Below are 17,015 nucleotides of genomic sequence, written 5' to 3' on the forward strand. Positions count from 1 at the left end.
TTAGAAATCTCTCCTCCTTGTCATCAACATCTTCACAGCCTTTTTCACATCCTTGTTCCTTAAGCTATAAATCAGGGGGTTCAGCATGGGAAAGACCACTGTGTAGAATGTGGAAGCCCATTTGTCATGCTCCAAAGCATAGCTGGAACTGGGACGTGAGTAAATGAAGAGGATGGAGCCATAGTATAAGGTGACAGCTGTCAGGTGGGAAGCACATGTGGAGAAGGCTTTGTACTTGCCACCAGTGGAGGAGATTCTTAAGATGGCTGCTAGGATAAAGGCGTAAGAGGCAAGGATGAAGGCTGAAGGGGCAATGATGTTTAAAGTCAGGAGGACGTACAGCATAGTCTGGTAATTGTCAGTCACATCACATGCCAGCATTATCAGAGGGGGTGCGTCACAGAAGAAGTCATCAATGACATTGCCATCACAGAAGCTCAACGAGAACGTTTTACTGGTTCCAACAGTGGCATTAATGAACCCCCCCAGATATGAGAGGGCCACCAGCACTGTGCACAGCTTTTTGGACATGGCAGTGGCATAGGACAGTGGCTTAGCAATGGCCACATAACGATCATAGGCCATGGCTGCCAGAAGGTAGCACTCGCTATAGGCAAAGGCACCTGAGAAGAAGAATTGGGAAGCACAACCACCAAAGGAAATGCTCTTGTCTTCAGAGATGCAGTTCACCAAGATCTTTGGTGTATAAACGGAGGAATACCACAGATCCAGGAAGGAAAGGTTCCCAATGAAGAAATACATGGGTGTATGGAGGTGAGAGCTGCTGCAGATTAGAAGAATGAGTGCAATGTTCCCGGCTAGACTAGCTATATAAATGATGAGAAACACCACAAACAGTACCAGTTGTAGTTTGGGATTTGTTGTGAATCCCAAAAGGATGAATTCAGTGACTGTGGTGTGATTTCCTCCTTCCATGAATCTTCTGTCAATCATTTGCTGAAGGACCTGAAAACACACAGGACACTTAACACTTGGAATGGCACCATGGTGTCCTATTAAAGCTCCTTTTCCTCAATATGTTCTGAATCAGAGAGCTCACAAGGGCAATTAAAAATGGGGAGGGAGGAGATTACTTGTTTAATGGGATTCTCACTAATATGCACTTCAAAATTATTTTGGGCTTTTTGATTTCTCACTTGTAACAAAGCTTTTTTTTTTTTGCTAAGTTAAATACTTTTTAAACTGACACTTTTTCTCAGTTTCATCATTATTTTTAACCACTTCCTTTTTCATCTTTTGAAAAAATATTTCTGAAGTGTCTAGTGCTGGTGACTATGACTGTTCATACTTATTATTATGTATTATTTAATACATGTGCTTTTATTTCTCTGTTTTCTAATTATTATGTGCTCTAATTTCTATGTTTTCTAATTATTATGCATTATTTAAATGTGCTCTAATTTCTATAGATTAGAAAATATCGTGTAGAGTATAGAGAACTGACACAGGAAAATGCATACTTCTGGACCTGTCAATTACATATTGTGAGAGTTTGGCCAGACATGGTAATTATTCCATGTTCATATTATTGTACATTTTATATATGAATGTCTTACAAGAATATTGAGACAGGAACCCTGAAAACCCCTGTTAGTATGCAAGGGTACACTGTGACATATTGGTGCAGATCTCACTTGTTTAATCGAACAGCACCAAAGGACTTAGTAAATAAACTTAAGAATATTAGTGCTTCTGCATCTTCCCACTCTGTTACATATAACTCAATGCTTCAATCATGATAAGGGAGATTGGTGTCCCACTTAATTTCTGATGACAAGAACTGTTAGTTAACTTTATTTAAAAGTGTTGGTTATGAGTTAATAACATAAAAGCAGGCATATGGTGACACTGCCCTGTTCACCAGACCTCTGTCTGACTGAGTCAGTGCAGCATACTGGGACTGAGAAGGGAAGGGGTGCTGTGGCAGTGACGTTGGTACAGTGCAAATGCACTGGTGGAGCCAGTCTGGTGCTGCTGCTGGCACCTTTGCACCACACCTACCTCACAACCATCACAACCCTCCTCCTCTCTAGCCCAGTGTGCTGCACACTGCACACAGTGTGGATGGAGATGGTGTGAGCTGTGGAGCCTCACCATGGCTTCTGCATACACAGCCAATGGTTCCAGAAGGAGATGTTCTTTGGCAGCCACACCAAAAGACACACCTGATCAGTTCAAAGAAGGCTTGAATGCAAACCAGATGTTTGCATCCTCATCAGCTGCATGAGTGAAAAACCCACATGCTGATCTCCCTTCCTGTATTGGACTAATTGTGTTCAGAGGTGTTGCGGAAGTTCAGTCTGTGCTGTTCACCTGATGCTGCAGACAAGACATGCATGTGTGAACCAACCTACAATATAGAGAACAAAGGAGGTGGGGAAGAGACAGCCTCTGTTCTTTTTTTACCCTCTTCTAAACTAACCATTGAATTCATGTAATTTTAAAAAAGCTATCCAGACATCTTCACTTCTAAAATCATAGTCATCATAATCATTCTGGCAGCAGAACCATCAATGCTTGAAGCCTGATTTCCTTACCTCCTTCCTTACAAATCAAATGCAACCAAGAAGAGAGCTCTTCTTTTCCTTTCAGATGCTGCAAGTCTTTCAAAGCAAGGAGACATAAAAGAAAAGCAACGTTGCATGAAAATGGAAAGTCAGTTTTGGGTGTGCTGGGTTATAAACACATAGTTTTCTGTTGCTTGCAAAGAATGGCTCTGGTGTCTGTGTCCCCTTTTCCTTGTTATATTGGAAAGTAAGTAGGCATCATTCCAGACATAATGCATGGGATTCTAGAAATGTTGTAATTGGAATATAAAAAGGGAAAGATGGCATTATAAATCTTCTCAGAAGAAGCTGATCTAAGTGTGTACTTCCGTTCCTTCATGCCAAATAATCCTGACTGCCAAGGGTAGGTGGGGAGAACGTTCTCTCTTCCTGAAGGTCTTGTTCCCAGTGTGCTGCCAGTGGGGTGGCATTTCAGAGATCTGGTTCAATTAAAAGCTTGCATTTGGTGTTTGTTGCTCTCAGGTGGGCTGCTATATGATAATTGTGTAAAGATTTGTTTATTTACTCTATCCCTTGGGGAGGGAATAAGTCTTGTGAACATCTTCCTTAGAGTTCATTAACTTGCATGAAGCACCTACATTGTGTTTATCTTTATGATTTCAACAAGAAAAAGCAGCAAATGTAAGGGCTGCAGATCCATTAGAAGTCCATATTATTTGGGAGCTTTGACAAATATTCATTAGTTTTTAATTTTCAGCTGAAATCATTGAATCGTAGAATTGTAGAGCTGGAAGGGATCAGAAGGGTCATCTAGTCCAACCCCCTGCAAAGCAGGAATCTCAGCTAAAGCATCCATGACTGATGACCACCCAAACTCTGCTTAAAGACCTCCAAGGAAGGAGAGTCCACAACCTCATGAGGAAGACTGTTCCACTGTCAAACAGCTCTTACTATCAGAAAGTTTCCCCATATGTCTAGTCAGAATCTCCTTTCTTGTAACTTGAAGGTATTGGCTCAAGTTCTATCCTCCATAGCAGCACAAAACAAACTTGCTCCATCTTCCATGTGACAGCCCTTGAGATATTTGAAGATTGCAACCACATCTCCTCTCAGTCTCTTTTCCAGGCTAAACATACCCAGTTCCTTCAACCTTTGTTGAACCTTTGTTTCCAGCCCCTTAATCATCTTGGTTGCCCTCCTCTGCACATTATATATTTGGTTGGTTTGCGGGGGCGGGGGGGCTTTCATCTGGTGCTGAAGTGACTTCAAAGCAATCCATTACAATCTGTTGCAGCCTAACACGATGGCCCTGTGGAGTCTCTCTCTCTCTCTCTCTCTCTCTCTCTCTCTCTCTCTCTCTCACACACACACAAATTTGTAAATGTATCTGTGCTTGGCTACCCAGAACCTGACCTTTCACACATCCTTTCAAACACATGCGTTTGAAGAGGAGGAAATGTGAACTTGTTTATTCTCTTTGACTTCTCAGTGGATTTTGATACCTTCAACAATGATATCCTTCTGAAGCAGGTGTCATGACAACAGATTTGGCTGGCATGCATACTTATGGTATGGGAAAGGGAAGATTCATAGAAGCTTTTACAACCATATAATCAGGAAATCATTAATGAGAGTATGGGAGAGATATAAAGACTTATTGGAACAAAAGACTCCGTGGTGGCTTTCACCACATGAAGCATTACTGCTCAAACCACTTGGAAAGAAAGGAAAATGGCTCACATATGCTGATTTATTAAAGGAACATGATGGAAAATGGAAATTAAGAGATTATGATGAGATCAAAGACCACTTTCAGAGTTGGTTGCATTATCGACAACTACATGAAACATATAAAGAAGACAGTAAGAAATGATTTAGTTATACTAGATCCAGGTTTTAAACGGAAGTGATTGAAGGGAAAGTGAAACTACTGAAGGCCGCATATAGCATATTATTAGAATGGGAGACGAAAGACGAAGAGCTAAAATCAGTTATGATTAAATGGGCACAAGATGTAGGTCACAACATTATGATGGAAGATCGGGTTAAATTATGGAAAACTGACTTAAAATTTACAGATTGTTCCCTACTGAAGGAGAATTACATGAAGATGATGTACAGATGGTACATAACACCAGTGCAGTTAGGGAAAATGTACAAAACTAGTTCAAATATATGTTGGAAGTGTAAGGAAAAGGAGGGAACATTTTATCATATGTGGTGGGATTGTAAAGTAATTAAAAAATTTTGGGAAATGATATATAATAAATTGAAGAAAATGTTCCATTTAACATTTGTTAAAAAACCTGAGGCATTTTTGTTGGGGATTGTAGGGAAAGACCTGCCAAAAAAGTTGAAAAACATCTTCATGTATGCGACAACGGCCGCGAGAGTTCTGGTAGCACAAGGATGGAAGACTGAAGAAACCCCAACTAAAGAATCATGGCAAGAAAAATTGATGGACTATGCAGAACTGGCAAAATTGGCATATAAGCTACGGGATAAGGATAACTGTGACTTTAAGGATGAATGGGAACCTTTCACAAAATATTTGAAGACGCAACAAAGCGAACTGGACTCCTTGGCAGGTTTTGAATAAACATTCACAATTTTTTTACTGATAATAATTAGCTAAACAGTTTGAGGATCTATACAACTGTGTAACATGCAGAAAATAGCATTATTGGAGAAACCAAAGACTGGAACTGGGGGAAGTCGGGGGGTGGGGTGGGGGGATGGGTTCTGTGGAAGGGAGGGAGGGAAAATGGGGGGGGAAATAAGGATGCGTTTTTGGAAAATATTTGTTATAATTTTGAATAATAATAATAAAAAATGAATTAAAAAAAAAGAAGAAGCAGGTGTCTGAGTAAGGGGTGGGCAGCTCTACTTTGAAGTGGTTCTGGTCCTGCTTGGATGGTCATTTCCAGAGCCTGTTGCTTGCGGAGTGCTCTTCAAAGTGGGGTTCCTCATGATTCAGTTTTATCCCCTGAGGCACTGCTAGTGTGTGGTTCCTTAGACCAAATAGATGGGAGGTTGTCTGCTCTTTATGGGATTACACTTCTTCTGAAGGAGCGGTTACATAGCTTGGGGGTATTTCTGGACCCTTTACTGGTGCTTGAGGCTCATGTGGTTTCAGTGGCATGGAGTGCTGTCCACCAGCTTGGCTAGTGGACCAGTAACGCCCCTATCTGGACAGGGATAAGCTAACTACTGTTGTCTGTGCTCTGGTAACTTCTAGGTTAGATTATTACAATGTGTTATACGTTGGGCTGCCTCTGAAAACTGTTCAGAAACTTCAGGTGGCCCTGAACTTTGGTGTCCAGATTGCTCACCGGGGCAAGATGGTTTGAGCATATTACACTGATCCTGGCCCAACGACACTGGCTGCCATTTAGTTTCTGGGCCCAATTCAAAGTGCTGGTTTTGACCCACAAAACCTTAAATGGCTCAGGACTGCAATACCTCAAGACCTCTCTCCATTTGAATCAATCTGGACCCTGCAATCATCCTCTGAGGCCCTTCTTTGTGTTCCTCCTCCAAGAGAGGTCCGGATGGTGGCAACACAAGTTTCCTGCAGCAGCTCTCCAATTGTGGAATGCTTTCCCAGAGAATTTCCACTGGTGCCTTCATTACCTTTAGGCATCAGGTGAAAATGTTCCTCTTCAACTAGACCTTGGGCTAACTAACTTCCTATATCCTTTTAAATGTGTTCATGGGAGGGAATGGGGGGAGGGTTTTCTTTGTTTTTGTTCTTGTTTTTATTACATATTTTGTGTTTTTATCTTGTATTTTTATGCTGTGAACCTCCCTGAGATCTACAGATGAAGGGCGCTATGCAAGTTAAATAAGTGAGTAAGCCAGTAAGCCAGTCAGTCAATAAAAAAAGAAATAAATAATGACAACCATCTGGCCACAAACAGACAACTATTCCTTGGATTAAACTTTCTTTTTATCCATGTGATTTATCAATGAGATTTATATGCTCATATATAACAAAAAGTTCTCTGAGAAATGTCCAGAAAAAAACAACAACTACCATTTCATTGGCACCAGCTGTCTCGCCAGAACATATTTCACATCCTTGCACCTGGTTGTGAGTTACAGAGTCACACTGGGGATGCTGACACTTTGTCCCTATCTGATTTAGTGAAGGTGGTCTTCAGCATGGTGTTGGAGAACCCTAGGACCAGTGTGCTATTTTTCTAGAAAAAGAGGTGCTAGGACTCACCATGAACTCTCTTGTTCTCTTAGAATGGCAATGGTGCTCCTCTGAGAGGAGCTAGAACTGTGTTCCAGTGAGTCCCAACTGCAAAAGAAAGCCCTGACTAGGACTGTTGACTATTGTCTAGGGGACTTCATTGTCATTGTGTGTGCTGATGACCAGCTCTCACTGGTCTAGCTTGGGCCTTCATGGCCACCATAATAGGCTGATGAAAGGCACTCTGTGCCACTGAAACCACCTGAGCTTCAAGCAATAGCAAAGCATCCAGAAGTACCCCCAAGCTATGTACCCACTCTTTCAGAAGAAGTGTAACCCCATCAAGAGCAGGCAACCTCCCATCCATTCAGTCTAGGGAACCACCCAGAAAAAGTGCCTCAGTCTTGTCTGAATTGAGCTTCAGTTGTTGCCTCTCATCCAATCCATTATCAAGGCAAGACAATAGTCCGGCACATCCCCAGCCACAACTGCAGATGTAAAGGGGAAGTAGAGCTGTGTGTCATCAGCATATTTCTCACAACATACTCCAAAACTCTGGATAACCCCACTCAGTGGTTTCATGTTAAACAGCAAAGGGAATGAAATTGAACCCTTAGGAACCCCACTTTGAAGGCTCCATGGGGCTAAAGAGCACTCCCCAAGCATTAACCTCTGGAAATGACCATTCAAGCTGGACTGGAACCACTTCAAAGTGGAGCTGCCCATCCCTAACTCAGACACCTGTTCCAGAAGTGGCTGATGGCATTGAAAGCTACTGAGAGTTCAAGGAGAATTAACAGGGACACATTTCCCCTGTCTCTCTCCTGGCAGAGGTCATCATACAGGGTGGAACCTGGCTTAAATCCTGACTGACATGTCCATCATTCATTAGTGAGATTTATATGCTGCTTAATAACAAAAGGTTATTTCTGGGTACCATCTGGTCAGAAAAACCCATCATCTTATTAGCACCAATGGTCTCTTCAGAGCATCTTTCACATCCTTGTTCCTTAGGCTATATATCAGGGGGTTAAGCATGGGCATTATAATGGTATAAAACAAAGCAATCACTTTGTCCCCGTCTCGTGAGGACTTCGACCTTGGTCGCATGTACATGAAGATGGCTGTCCCATAAAATATGGTGACAACAGTGAGGTGGGATGCACAGGTAGAGAATGCTTTGACCCTTCCTTGGGCAGTTTGTATCCGCAGCACAGCTAAGAAAATGTAGGTGTAGGAGACAATAATGAACAGGAAGGGAATGAAGACTATGATGATGCTGAAAACAAAGACAACCATTTCAGCAAGGTAAGTGTCAGTGGAAGCCAAAGACAGCACTGCTGGCACCTCACAGAAATAATGGTTCAAGATGTTAGGACCACAGAAAGGCAATTGTAAGGTGAAAATGTTAATAATCATGGAGCTCATCAAACTGCTGCACCAGCAAAAAGCAGCCAGCTGAGCACAGAGCTTCCAGTTCATGATGGCCGTGTAAAGCAAAGGCTGACAGATTGCCACATACCGATCATAAGCCATGACGCCAAGCAGAAAGCACTCTGTCATGCCAAACGCCAGGGAAAAATACATCTGGATCGCACAACCCCAGAATAAGATAGTTTTCCTTCTGGTCACAAGGTTCATCAGCATCTGGGGGACATTGGTGGAGACATAATAAATGTCTAAGAAAGACAAATTGATAAGGAAGAAGTACATGGGTGTATGAAGCCGAGGGTAAGTGCTGACAACTGAGATGATGGTGACGTTCCCAAACACTGTGAACAGATAACAAGCCAGAAACACCACAAAGAGCACCAGCTGCACCCTTGGTTGATTGGAGAACCCCAAAAATATGAACTCGGTCACAAATGTTTTGTTGCAGCCAACCATTTTCATTCACATTTAATCTGTGAGAAGGATAAGGGAAAACAGCAGATGAAGTGAAGTGCAGAATCAGCACCTAGTGACATATACTGTTCCTGGTCTTTGATGCTCACTGAAGTGATGAGAATGGCAACCCTTGCAAATTTTCTTGTATTCTATGGATGTTCCACTGCAGGGGAAAAGCTTACCTTTCCATGAGAAAAAAACCCCACAATGCAGCTCTGTGTTTTAATGATAGCGTTTGAAATGGAGACAAGGAAGTAGCATTTCAGTGGTGGGGTGAATGCTAAATTGATGTTCCAAGACCTCTCTTCCAATTTCTTGGCAGTTTTCTTTCTCTGCAAAAGAGACATCCATTTTTCTGTCTCATTTGCAGGCGACTTTAGAAAGCATAAGCTTTCAGTAAGTATAGGGTTCCACCCCACCCCACCCCTGATTAAATATTTCCCAATGCTCTGTTGCTTCCATGTTCTGCTTCCTAATCTGAAAAAGTGCGTGGGAGGAGTTGCTCTATGATGTCTTCCCTGTTCGGAGAAGTGTAGGAAACGAGGAATCAGGTTACTGAGAGCCTCAGAATTTGGGTGGTTTTTTAGGGTTTTTAAAGGGAAGTCCTTCCTTTCATCTTTCAGAATGCCCTCCCCTATTTCTTTAATAGCAGAAGAGACTTCATTTGCAAAACAGCAACAATGAATAGCTGTCAGAAGCATGGTGGACAGCTTCCCCACCACCCAGCACTTACAGGAAAGCTGAACCAAAGATTTTCAGGAAGCAGGGGCTCCCAGGAAGGCTGCAAGCCACTAGAGAGATGCTTTGTACAGTGAAAGAAAGGACAGCCATACAAACCCCCCTTGGCCATCTTGATAGTAAGATAAGCACAACAAGCCCAAACCTCAAACTTTTCTCTTCTCTTTGTTAATTTTCAAATGTAATTTCTTTTCTTGTTAATTTATAGAATGCTCTGAAAATCAGAGGAAAGTGTTGGTACAATACAAGTTTCTAGGTCCTAGCCATAAGTCAGTTGACTGCAGGAATTCATAAGTAAGGGGATGGTTAAGTGGAAAGGATGAGTAGACAGAACCTGCAAAATCCCAGACTGTAGTCCACGAACACTTATGCAGTCATCAATATGTTAGTTTTTAAGGTACTACAATACTTTTTTGTTATTGTGCTGCAACAAACCTAACACAGCTATCCTTCTGGAAATTGTTGTATGTGGAACCAGTTCCCAGTGATTATAAAAACATAGTGCACATTGGTGACTTCCTGTTGTTATTAAAGGAACAAACTAAATAAAATTAAAACATTAACATTTTGCCTCATTTTCGCAACACAGTTAGGAAGCAGTTATATTACCTGGAGTTCTGTAACTGCCCTGCCGCTTCCCAGAAACACACTCCACACTCCATCCCCCCACCCCAAAACCCAACCCAACAAGCGCTGAGCTGAAAAGTTACTATCAAGGATCCTTTCTTACTTCTCTATTATGTTACTGCAGAGGAAAAAACAGGATGGAAAGCAAAGGTTATAGAAAAGTAGGAGAAGCACTTGGGATTTGATGTCTCTGAAGAATCACCTCACATTAATCTGTTACAGCAAACACATACAAAAAAATATTGTGATACGATAAAACAGAGGGCTTGGAACTTCTGGTTGTGGGCCAGATTAGGCCTGGTGAGGGTTCCAGTTTGGCCTGCCAGGGTGTTTTCTCCAAACCACATCCACTTGCCCCACACCTGATGTCATGTGCACAGCAGGTAGAGATGTGATAGCAGATTGGGGGCCAAAAAGTGTGCTTCCGATTGCTTCATTGCAAATGAATCTAGTTGTCAGTGCTGATCAGTGATGATAACAACAAGCCCCCTGGTTCCTCTCTGAAATTTAGAAATATTTAAGCCGCTTCTCTTCAGAGAGAGGCGGGGTTGCACGCGGGCCGCGCACTTCCAGCCTTTCAGCGGGGGGGGGGCATGTTTAGGCCCCCACATCACAGGGAGCCCTGGTGCGCGTCACAACCACAGTAGGCCAATCCGGCCGGCTGGGGGGCGTGGCTTGCCACATGAAAGCGGCTGCGCACTCAGGAGATCTCCCTCTCTAATCCTGGCTTCCATGGATCTCCAGCCCTTTTTTCTGGTAGTCTTCACCTTGACCTTGCTATGGACTTCGGTTGGTTGCCTGCTGAAGGGACCTGGTAGGAATTTTTCCATTTGGCAGATTGGCACCAGCCACTTGGTTTTCGCCTACCTCGTAGCAAATCGTCACAACTTTGTAAGGTTTGGTTAGGCATTGGAAAAGCTTGGTTTATGGGAGGGGAGGTTGTGGCTATCACCTAACTCTCCCCTTTAAGGGTATTCCGTTAAAGGGATCCGGGGGTCGTGGTTCCTGTCCGAAGCCCGGGTGGTGGCTAGGGCCATGGCACGACCTTTCTGGTCACCATGAGGGAGCTCCTAGTTGATGTACATCAGCAGGCCTCCCCCTACAGGTGGTTAACCCTTGTGAGACTTCCTGCATGGCAGGCAGGAGTCAGATATAGTTGGTATGGGTCCAATACCTAAAGCCAATACCACTCACATTCTGTAACCAATAAAAGTTGTGGCCTTTTTTCGCCCATTAACCTACAGTAAAATACCGATGTCCACATGTTTTATTTCATCAAAGGAGGGGGTACGGGGCCTTAAGTTGCAACTATAGTTTAAATAGAAATACATGTCAATGTAGAGAAGCTGTGTGCCAGGTGACCTGAGTGTGTACTCATTCTGCTGCCCAGGTGCTAAGGACCTTGGGCAATTTCAAGCCCCTTTTCTCTCTTATTTTCTCTCATCTTAAAATGGGCTTGGGTTGGGGAACCATTCAAACAGAAGACTCCATCAAATAGTATTTATTTACTTATTGAATTTATATACCGCCCTATACCTGGAGGTCTCAGGTCAGTGCAGAGGTCTCAGGCCTTCTGAGGGTTGCCTTCTGACTTCAAATATAGGAATGCCCTCTGTAAATTAGTGCACATGGCCACTATATTGAGTAGTAAGCCACTTTGTGGAGCAGGGGTTGTTTGAGGATCAGGCCTATCCCTGTAAAGGAATGACTAGTCTTATAGACACGAGCATCTTTCTGTCATCAATGGTAACTCATGTGGTGCCATCCAGATGTTGTTGGACTACAACTACCATCATCCCTGAACATTGGCCATATTGGCTGGGACTGGAGTCCACAATATCTGGAGAGCACCATATTGGCTACTCTGGGGGAAATTCCCCTTGAGGGGTTCAAGTATGGAGGCCCACACTAAATTCCAAATCAGACAGACTTTATTCAGTAATGCATTACAGGACAGAATCCTAAGAATCTTCAAAGTACGGTATTTCCACTGGGATCCACACTATATAGGCAAATATAGACATCATTTTAGTTGTTCACCCTCTATCCAACGACCTGATGCTACCCTAGCACTTTGTCATCTTTCATCCAGCCGCAGTCCATGAAATGACCACCTCAGAACATTTGCAGGAGCAAACAGGATTGAAAGCAGGATTGTGTCTTGAGAGCATCGTGAGCACAAATCATCAGGAATGTGTGTAGAATTTGTCTTTTGGGAAGCAGCCATACCTTCACCTCAGTGACTCTTGTTATGCTGCATCTTTATGAGGACATATAACTTTTCTATGCATTTTGACCACCATTTTCCACCACATCATTTTCCACCCTCCATTTTTGATGCAAGCCTCACATAAATAATCCCAAAAACTTTCAGTGAGTGTAATGTAGTAAGTAGAACTTAAATGATTACAATGGCTTCAACATATACACATACCTGAAAGTCACATTGAGCTTGATGAGACTTACTTCTGCATAGCAAAGGACTGAGCTATTAGCTCACCTTTTAAAGTAATTTTTCTGGAGTGTTTTTTATAGTCCTTTTTCCATCCTGACATAGTCCCTAATATATTTTGACGCATGAAAGGAAACCATTAAAATTCTTTGGACATTTTTGTTGGCTCCAGACCAAGTTAATCACACTTAGTCCCACTAAAATTAATGTGAAAGCTTAGTCATGACCAACTTCAGTCCCATGAATACCAACGAGACATAACTGTAATTAATTTTCTCAGACTCTAACTCTCTGGGTGCAGAAAAATGTGAATCAATATAATACTCTCTTAAAATGTTTGCTTTATGTATGGCTCATCATCACTGCAATCAAAGTTAAAGTAGAAAAAAAATTCTAATAATGTTTTTCATAAATAAAAACATTTGAAAGTAAGATATTATCATTAACTCTTTTTGGTTTTGAGAATAATTTTTTTTGTGTGTGTGTGTTTAGTGAAAAATACTGGGAAATATTGTAATTATTCTAAAACTTGCATTATATTCATAGAGCCACACACATGGAAACAAATATCACAGCTCTTAATGGAAACAAGTCTTCTTCCCTCTCTTTCTTTAGTAGTATAGAATAGCTATTATCATACTCTGTAAACATCTATAGACTCCTGCACAATATTATATTGCAGCATAAGACATGGAATGTATTCCTTCTCATAATGTTTTGAACTTAGCATGTCATCACTGAAGGCTGCCCTGCTGCTTTCCCCCAGGGAAACTCAACATTTAGCACTGAATCAGAACAAACAGCAATTGAGTTTTCCACAGGTTACTGTTTGTTCAGATTTAGCACTAAGGAGTGGGTTTTCTGGAGGACAGCGGGAGGCAAAGGCAAAATCATTTGGACCCATGCCTAGAAAGTCTGAGACAAGTGGGAAACTGCTCAGACCCGTGCTTTCTAGGCAGAGGACAAGCAGAATTGACTAGAAAGAACACTGAGAGAAGATATTACTGGGATAAAACTTTCTTGCTGACAACTCTTCTAAAAGCTTCCTTCACATCTTTGTTCCTAAGGCTGTATATTAGAGGATTGAGCATAGGAATCACAACCGTGTAGAATACAGAGGCCCATTTGTCCTGATCTAATGAGTAACTAGATGTCGGTCTCAGATACATAAACATAACTGTCCCATAAAAGAGGGTGACTCCAATGAGATGGGAAGCACATGTAGAGAAGGCCTTACGTCTGCCTTCAGCAGAGCGGATCCTCATGATGGCCGCAAAGATGAAGAGATAGGAGATAAGGATGATAAGGATGGTGCTGAACTCGATGAAGCCACAGAGGCTGAAGAGGAGGATCTCACTCATGTAGGTGTCAGAGCAAGACAATGCTAGGAGTGGGGGGATCTCACAGAAGAAATGATTGATGATATTGGAGCCACAGTAATCTAAACTGAAAGTCAGGCTGGTATGGGACACCAGGCTTATTAGACCTGCTATGTAGGAACCAATAGCCAGTACCAGACAAACCTGCTTTGACATGACTGTGGTATAATGGAGAGGACGGCAGATGGCCACATAGCGGTCATATGCCATGGCAGCCAAGACATAGCATTCAGCATCCACAAAACCTACAAAAAATGCAAACTGTGTGGCACAGCTGGAGAAGGAGATAATTTTTCGCTGGCGTAAGAAGTCAGCCAGCATGCGTGGGGCAATGGCAGTAGAGTAGCCCAGATCCACTAAGGAGAGGTGGCAAAGGAAGAAATACATGGGTGTGTGGAGTTGCTCATCTACGGTGATCAGGAGGATCATGCCCACATTTCCTACCACATCTGCCAGGTAGATGAAAAGAAAGACCACAAAGAGAGCCATTTCGAGGCGTGGATTATCTGTGAAGCCCAAGAAAATGAACTCTGTCACCTGGCTATGATTGCCCTCAGCCATCGTGGCTGAAGACAAATTGGGGATCTTGGGATCCGGTGAGAAGACAGAAGACATTACTTGAGTCAGAAGAAATGCTTTGTAGTGTAGAGCAATAGAATGGGAGAAGAGGCAGTCTGCCCTGCTGGGCAGAGAATACAGCACTCCTTCTGCAATTGGGTCCACCAATCACTTCAAGTCCCCTTAGTCAATGTTATGAAAGGAACATAAACTATCACATTCAGTGTTTCTTCCTAAAGAAAAGAAAGCAGTTATTTTATTATATGGGACCACACTATATAAAATGGAGGAAAGTACAATAATTAAACATTTTTATCCATTTGTTTCCCTGATTGGAATCAAAGCCTGCCTTAGTTAAAGCCACAGATAGAATATGCTGCTTTATAAAGTCTTGATCATTATTTGCTCCATTTGTTGTTGTTATTTAGTCGTTTAGTCGTGTCCGACTCTTCATGACCCCATGGACCAGAGCATGCCAGGGACTCCTGTCTTCCGCTGCCTCCCGCAGTTTGATCAAACTCATGTTGGTAGCTCCATTTCTTACCAGATCCCAATAAAGTGAATAATTTTTTTCATATACTTTGCATGCAGATCTAGAAAAGTGTAGCCAGAGAGTGCAATAAAAGGGGGAAACACATCCAGGGGCACATTTATGCAACTGTTGCAGTTGATTGAGGATATGAAGCTTCTGCAATCTTTTCCACCATGGCAGATAGGATTAGGCTAAAGAATGGGACTTGTGGGTGAATAGCTCCTATAAAACACTCCCTCCCCCCTTTTCCTGACATAGGAGGAGTCTGGTGTTATGAGAGATCTTCAACAATTTTTCCCCAAATCACTAATCTGTGGGAGAAGGGAAGGAAGGATCTATACTCTCCTGATGTTACTCGTCTCCTGCTACCATCTCTTCTTCCTGGGAGCTAATGGATCTTCTAGTCTTCTACCCAACCTTCCCTGAGAGAACCATGAGAGCAGCACAGGGCCTGGAACCTTCCATTGTCCTACTAGTTCTCTGGGTTATATCCATGGTCTCTGTAGCACCCTGTTTGCATGACTTATTCCAGATTCCATTTTATATTTTGGCTCTTCAACTGAAGTGAATATTCCCTGTGCAGATCCCCCTGAGTTGTTAGCTCTCCCTGCTATAAAAGAAGATAATGACCCTGAAATCGTCCTGGTTTTGAATATGTAAACATTAAGAAGCTAAGCAAACCCCTGCTGAATTAGGTTGAAAGCCTCTTAAATTCAGCATTCTGCTCCCACAGCAGCCAACCAGATGCCTATGGAAAGTCCACAAGCAGGACATGAATGAAATAGCACTCTCCTCACTTGTGATTCACAGCAAATAGTATTGCTGCCTCTATCAGTGAAGGTAGAACATAACCACCGTGCATAGCAGCCACTGATAGCCTTTTCTTCCATAAATTTGTCTAATCCTCTCTTAAAGCCATCCAGGTCAGTGGCCATCACTGCATCTTACTCACCAGCCATTTTAATCAGACTACCCTTGGAAGAGCACAGCATTGTGGGTTGTTAAATATTGTTGTGCCTATCTGTTGCCCATTTCTAGCAGCACAACAACAACAACAACCACAAGAACAACAACAAATGCTTTCAGGAGATTCTTGCTTGGCTTTCAATGTCAACTTGAGTAAGAATTCTAAGCAAGGTGGACTCTCTAGCATGGACAATGTTTGCTAGGGGATTCCTCAAGCAGAAACCCTGACTTCTTAAATTCCCAAAATTCCCTGAGCTAGCTTGGGTCCACATATCTACTTACACAACCTTGAGCCCCTCCTGCTTTGAAAAAATGTATCCCACCTGAAAGTCAGATGCTCAGTCCATACTTTTGTCCACTCCTCTGCTTCTTAGCTGTTGTAAACTGGCAAGTCAGAAAGGTGGTATTTATTTATTCAGCTCAGAGCCCCAGATGGCTGATGCAAGGATTACATGGCTCCGCAGGAAGCCATTAAAAATACTTCTCAAGGGTACCCCTCCCCTTGTCACTTTCTCCCTTTCATCCTTACAGAGATAATTAAAGATGTTAATTGAAGTTCTTTCTCTTGAACCTTTCCTCAGCAACACAAATTTTGTGCTGTTATACAGAAAATTATACCTAGAATTGACTCAGTCCTCCCAATATGTCACAGCATCCTCTTCAGCCAAATGTGGGTGGTGCTTCCTTTGAAGTTCCTCTTCTGGAAGTAGAGTACCTCATAATTAAAACTGTCATGGATTCCTCCAAAGATCATTGAAATTATATTTTGAGTGGGTACTTAATGAGAAGTCACTGTTAGACATTCATGTCCCCCACCTCACAGAACTACAACTTCTTCCATGATTCTTTGGGGAAAGGGAATGACCACCTAAATACTTTAAGTATATGATGTTATATACCATAGCCCAGCAGCCTATTTCTTTTAAACCTAAAGTTGGAAGCTTAGTCCTATGCTGTAGTCCTCCTGTATTTCAGAATGTATCCATTGAGGGGTGAGAGACTCTGTGTTGGCCAGAAGGTAATGGCTTTTCCACCTTCTTTACCCCATCCTAAAGCGCTAGGAACCTTCATAAGGGAGCTGTTTCCAGAAGAAGAAGAAGAAGAAGAAGAAGAAGAAGAAGAGGAGGAGGAGGAGGAGGAGCAGGAGGAA

The 17,015-nt window shown here is 42.5% G+C and overlaps 3 protein-coding genes across 4 annotated transcripts; all 3 read right to left on the bottom strand.

The window, feature by feature from the left end:
• On the bottom strand, window positions 1-936 carry LOC128418763 (olfactory receptor 1013-like). The gene has a single exon (XM_053398792.1). The coding sequence runs from the start codon at window positions 934-936 to the stop codon at window positions 1-3; it is 936 nt and encodes a 311-aa protein (XP_053254767.1).
• A 6,747-nt stretch (window positions 937-7,683) lies between these two features.
• Window positions 7,684-8,619, bottom strand: LOC128418756 (olfactory receptor 2G3-like). Its single transcript, XM_053398778.1, has one exon. The coding sequence runs from the start codon at window positions 8,617-8,619 to the stop codon at window positions 7,684-7,686; it is 936 nt and encodes a 311-aa protein (XP_053254753.1).
• A 4,812-nt stretch (window positions 8,620-13,431) lies between these two features.
• Window positions 13,432-16,020, bottom strand: LOC128418771 (olfactory receptor 1019). Of its 2 annotated transcripts, XM_053398811.1 has the most exons (2): window positions 15,997-16,020; window positions 13,432-14,346 (listed from the first exon to the last, which is right to left on the bottom strand). In XM_053398811.1, the coding sequence occupies exon 2, from the start codon at window positions 14,296-14,298 to the stop codon at window positions 13,432-13,434; it is 867 nt and encodes a 288-aa protein (XP_053254786.1). In that variant the 5' UTR covers window positions 14,299-14,346; window positions 15,997-16,020. The 2 variants fall into 2 exon arrangements, with proteins under 2 accessions (XP_053254786.1, XP_053254777.1); XM_053398802.1 differs by lacking the exon at window positions 15,997-16,020 and having other exon boundaries at window positions 13,432-14,379.
• Between the last annotated feature and the right edge of the window lie 995 nt (window positions 16,021-17,015).

The sequence above is a fragment of the Podarcis raffonei genome, chromosome 1 (genome assembly GCF_027172205.1).
Source record: "Podarcis raffonei isolate rPodRaf1 chromosome 1, rPodRaf1.pri, whole genome shotgun sequence".
NCBI classification, from domain to species: domain Eukaryota; kingdom Metazoa; phylum Chordata; class Lepidosauria; order Squamata; family Lacertidae; genus Podarcis; species Podarcis raffonei.